Raw genomic sequence first — 2,081 nt, 5'->3', positions numbered from 1 at the left:
AGGCTCGGGCATCGATAGGCATTGCATACAGCAGCTGGAGCGAGGGAGCGGGGCTGCCCCGACCCATCCACATGTCAAGGGAGGAGCTTTGGGGCGAGGCTCTGCGGCACGTCATGCGATGACAACCACAGCGGAGAGCAGCGGCCAGTCCGTAGCAGCAGCCCCAGGGGCCATTCCACTGTCGCAGTCGCCTGCACCTGCATCCTTCTTACCCCCGGACAGCACCGAGCTCGCAGTGTGTACAGGGAGCAGTTTGTCGCGAGTGATGTATATACATGCAGACTCCTGCATCTCACGCCTGCCTTGGCCTATTGGCGTACGTCTCATGTCCCCGCCTCGAGCAGGCGCCTCGTCTGTAGGATCTGTCTTGAAGCTGAGAATGGCACAAGCACACTCACGCAGCTGCAGAGGCTGACGGGACCGGCTGTGGCCTGGAGCTTGTGCTATCGTCCCCGTGCCCCTAGAGCATCATGCGTACTTGTAGCTGCCCTAGTTGCCTTCAGCAATGCTCGGGCTCTTTAGTGTGATTACTATGATCAGATCGTCTTCTTTCTGTTCTCTTCTGTCTGGTATGTTGGAATTTCGTTTTTTCGGTTATCCAAGATCCACCACATCTATTGTTTACCAGGATTCAATTCGTTCTAATTCTAGTCGTTGAAGAACTCTGTTGTTATCAAAGCACATGCGTTTTCTCACCTTGACTCTTGGCCCGCGTTCGTTATAGCCCTGGCTCTTGTAGTATCGTTGTGGGATGAACTTTGTAGCTCAGGCCTAAGTCTTTCAAAGAAATAGTTTGTTTCATGTATCACTCAGCTGTGAGACTCAGTCTTTGAAACGCTACGAATTTCCTGATCAAGAATTTGCGGGCAGCAGTAGGACGCTGGGATTAGAGGAAGGGCGGACAGCAGGAATGAGGGTTAATCAAACACTTAAGGAACCATGGGAGGCGAAAAAGGCGGGAAGGAGCTGAGGGTTGGGCCCACATCACCAACCCCCTGCTTCCCCAGGAGATGCGCCTAGAAGAAGAATTGATGCCTTGCAGGAGGGGAGGGGGGCGAGGGGCGTGTGACGTGTGTCTTGTCGCTTCATCAGAGGGACGTTGTGTGATCTAGACAGTGATGGCATGAGGAATGCGACAGAACAGCTTCATGGCAGGCCGTTAGCTCCCTATGCTAGTTGCAACATCAGTTGCGGGTCAATCAAGCTGTAAAAGTTTCAGGAGGAAGCACAGGACAAGGGAAAACTCACTTGAGGTTCTGGTCAAAGAATGCTCTCCCCTCCTCCCCGTACTTACTCAGGGCGCTCATCCTCCCCTGCAAACGAATGAAACAAGGCCAAGGGCTGCAACTATCACCTGCTCCATCATGCTACGAAAGAAGGCAGCAAGCCCTCCCGCCTGTGCATAGCAACTTTTCCATCTGCCAAGAGGAATAGGAGAGAGAACGCGTGAGGGAGGGGACAGACACAAGCAGGACCTTACAGCTGCTTGCGACAGCGCTGAACAGGAGAGGAGCTTGAGGAGGAGGTTTTGTCATCCTCGACGAGCTCCTCTCCATTAAAGTCGACGAAGAAGTTGAGGATCACTGAGACCCTCTGCGCGAAAGGAGGCGAGCCACAGCCGAGAAGCCGGGCGAGACCCAGGCAGTTGATCTGCCGGACGTTAAGTGTACCTGACAGATGACAAGTGCAAGGGGTGTACCCTTCGGCGCTCGAGCGTCAAGCACGCGTCCCAAGTCTCAAGCCAAACGTCCAGGAACTGTTCTATCGACACGTGCGCTCCCTCCTGTTTGTTCACCTGCCCAGTGAAGGTGATCAGAAGCAGAAAATAAGAGGCAGACAGACAAGGAGGATAAGGTTCAGCAGACGCACAGTGTGAACAAAAACCTCACTTCTGCAAGGATTCCCATAATCGGCTCTTCCGATCCGATCAGGAAGGTCAACCCTGCAACATGTCAATGAAAAATATCAATACATCCTTCCTTGCCCTTCTCACAATCATAGTCATAGTCATAGTCATAGTCATAGCCATGGCCATAGCCATAGTCATAGTCATAGTCATAGTCGATTATAGTCACAGTCAT

The 2,081-nt window shown here is 52.7% G+C and overlaps 2 protein-coding genes across 2 annotated transcripts in view; one reads left to right on the top strand and one right to left on the bottom strand.

The window, feature by feature from the left end:
- GUITHDRAFT_113874 (hypothetical protein) overlaps nucleotides 1-122 on the top strand; it is a gene marked incomplete at both ends in the record, with an annotated part of 709 nt that extends 587 nt beyond the window's left edge. Inside the window, one exon of the mRNA XM_005827060.1 lies at nucleotides 19-122. Coding sequence (XP_005827117.1) covers nucleotides 19-122 — 104 coding nt within the window. The remainder of the gene's footprint in view (nucleotides 1-18) is intronic.
- A 1,045-nt stretch (nucleotides 123-1,167) lies between these two features.
- Nucleotides 1,168-2,081, bottom strand: GUITHDRAFT_113873 (hypothetical protein; the record flags this gene model as incomplete). The annotated part of the gene is made up of 7 exons (XM_005827059.1): nucleotides 1,168-1,204; nucleotides 1,249-1,313; nucleotides 1,355-1,418; nucleotides 1,481-1,650; nucleotides 1,700-1,795; nucleotides 1,890-1,942; nucleotides 1,994-2,081. 7 exons carry the CDS (start codon nucleotides 2,079-2,081, stop codon nucleotides 1,168-1,170), a joined length of 573 nt encoding a protein of 190 aa, XP_005827116.1.

The sequence above is a fragment of the Guillardia theta genome, assembly GCF_000315625.1.
Source record: "Guillardia theta CCMP2712 unplaced genomic scaffold GUITHscaffold_70, whole genome shotgun sequence".
Taxonomy (NCBI): domain Eukaryota; class Cryptophyceae; order Pyrenomonadales; family Geminigeraceae; genus Guillardia; species Guillardia theta.
Note: the sequence above shows the minus strand (reverse complement) of the source record. Positions and strands in the feature narration are given on the sequence as shown.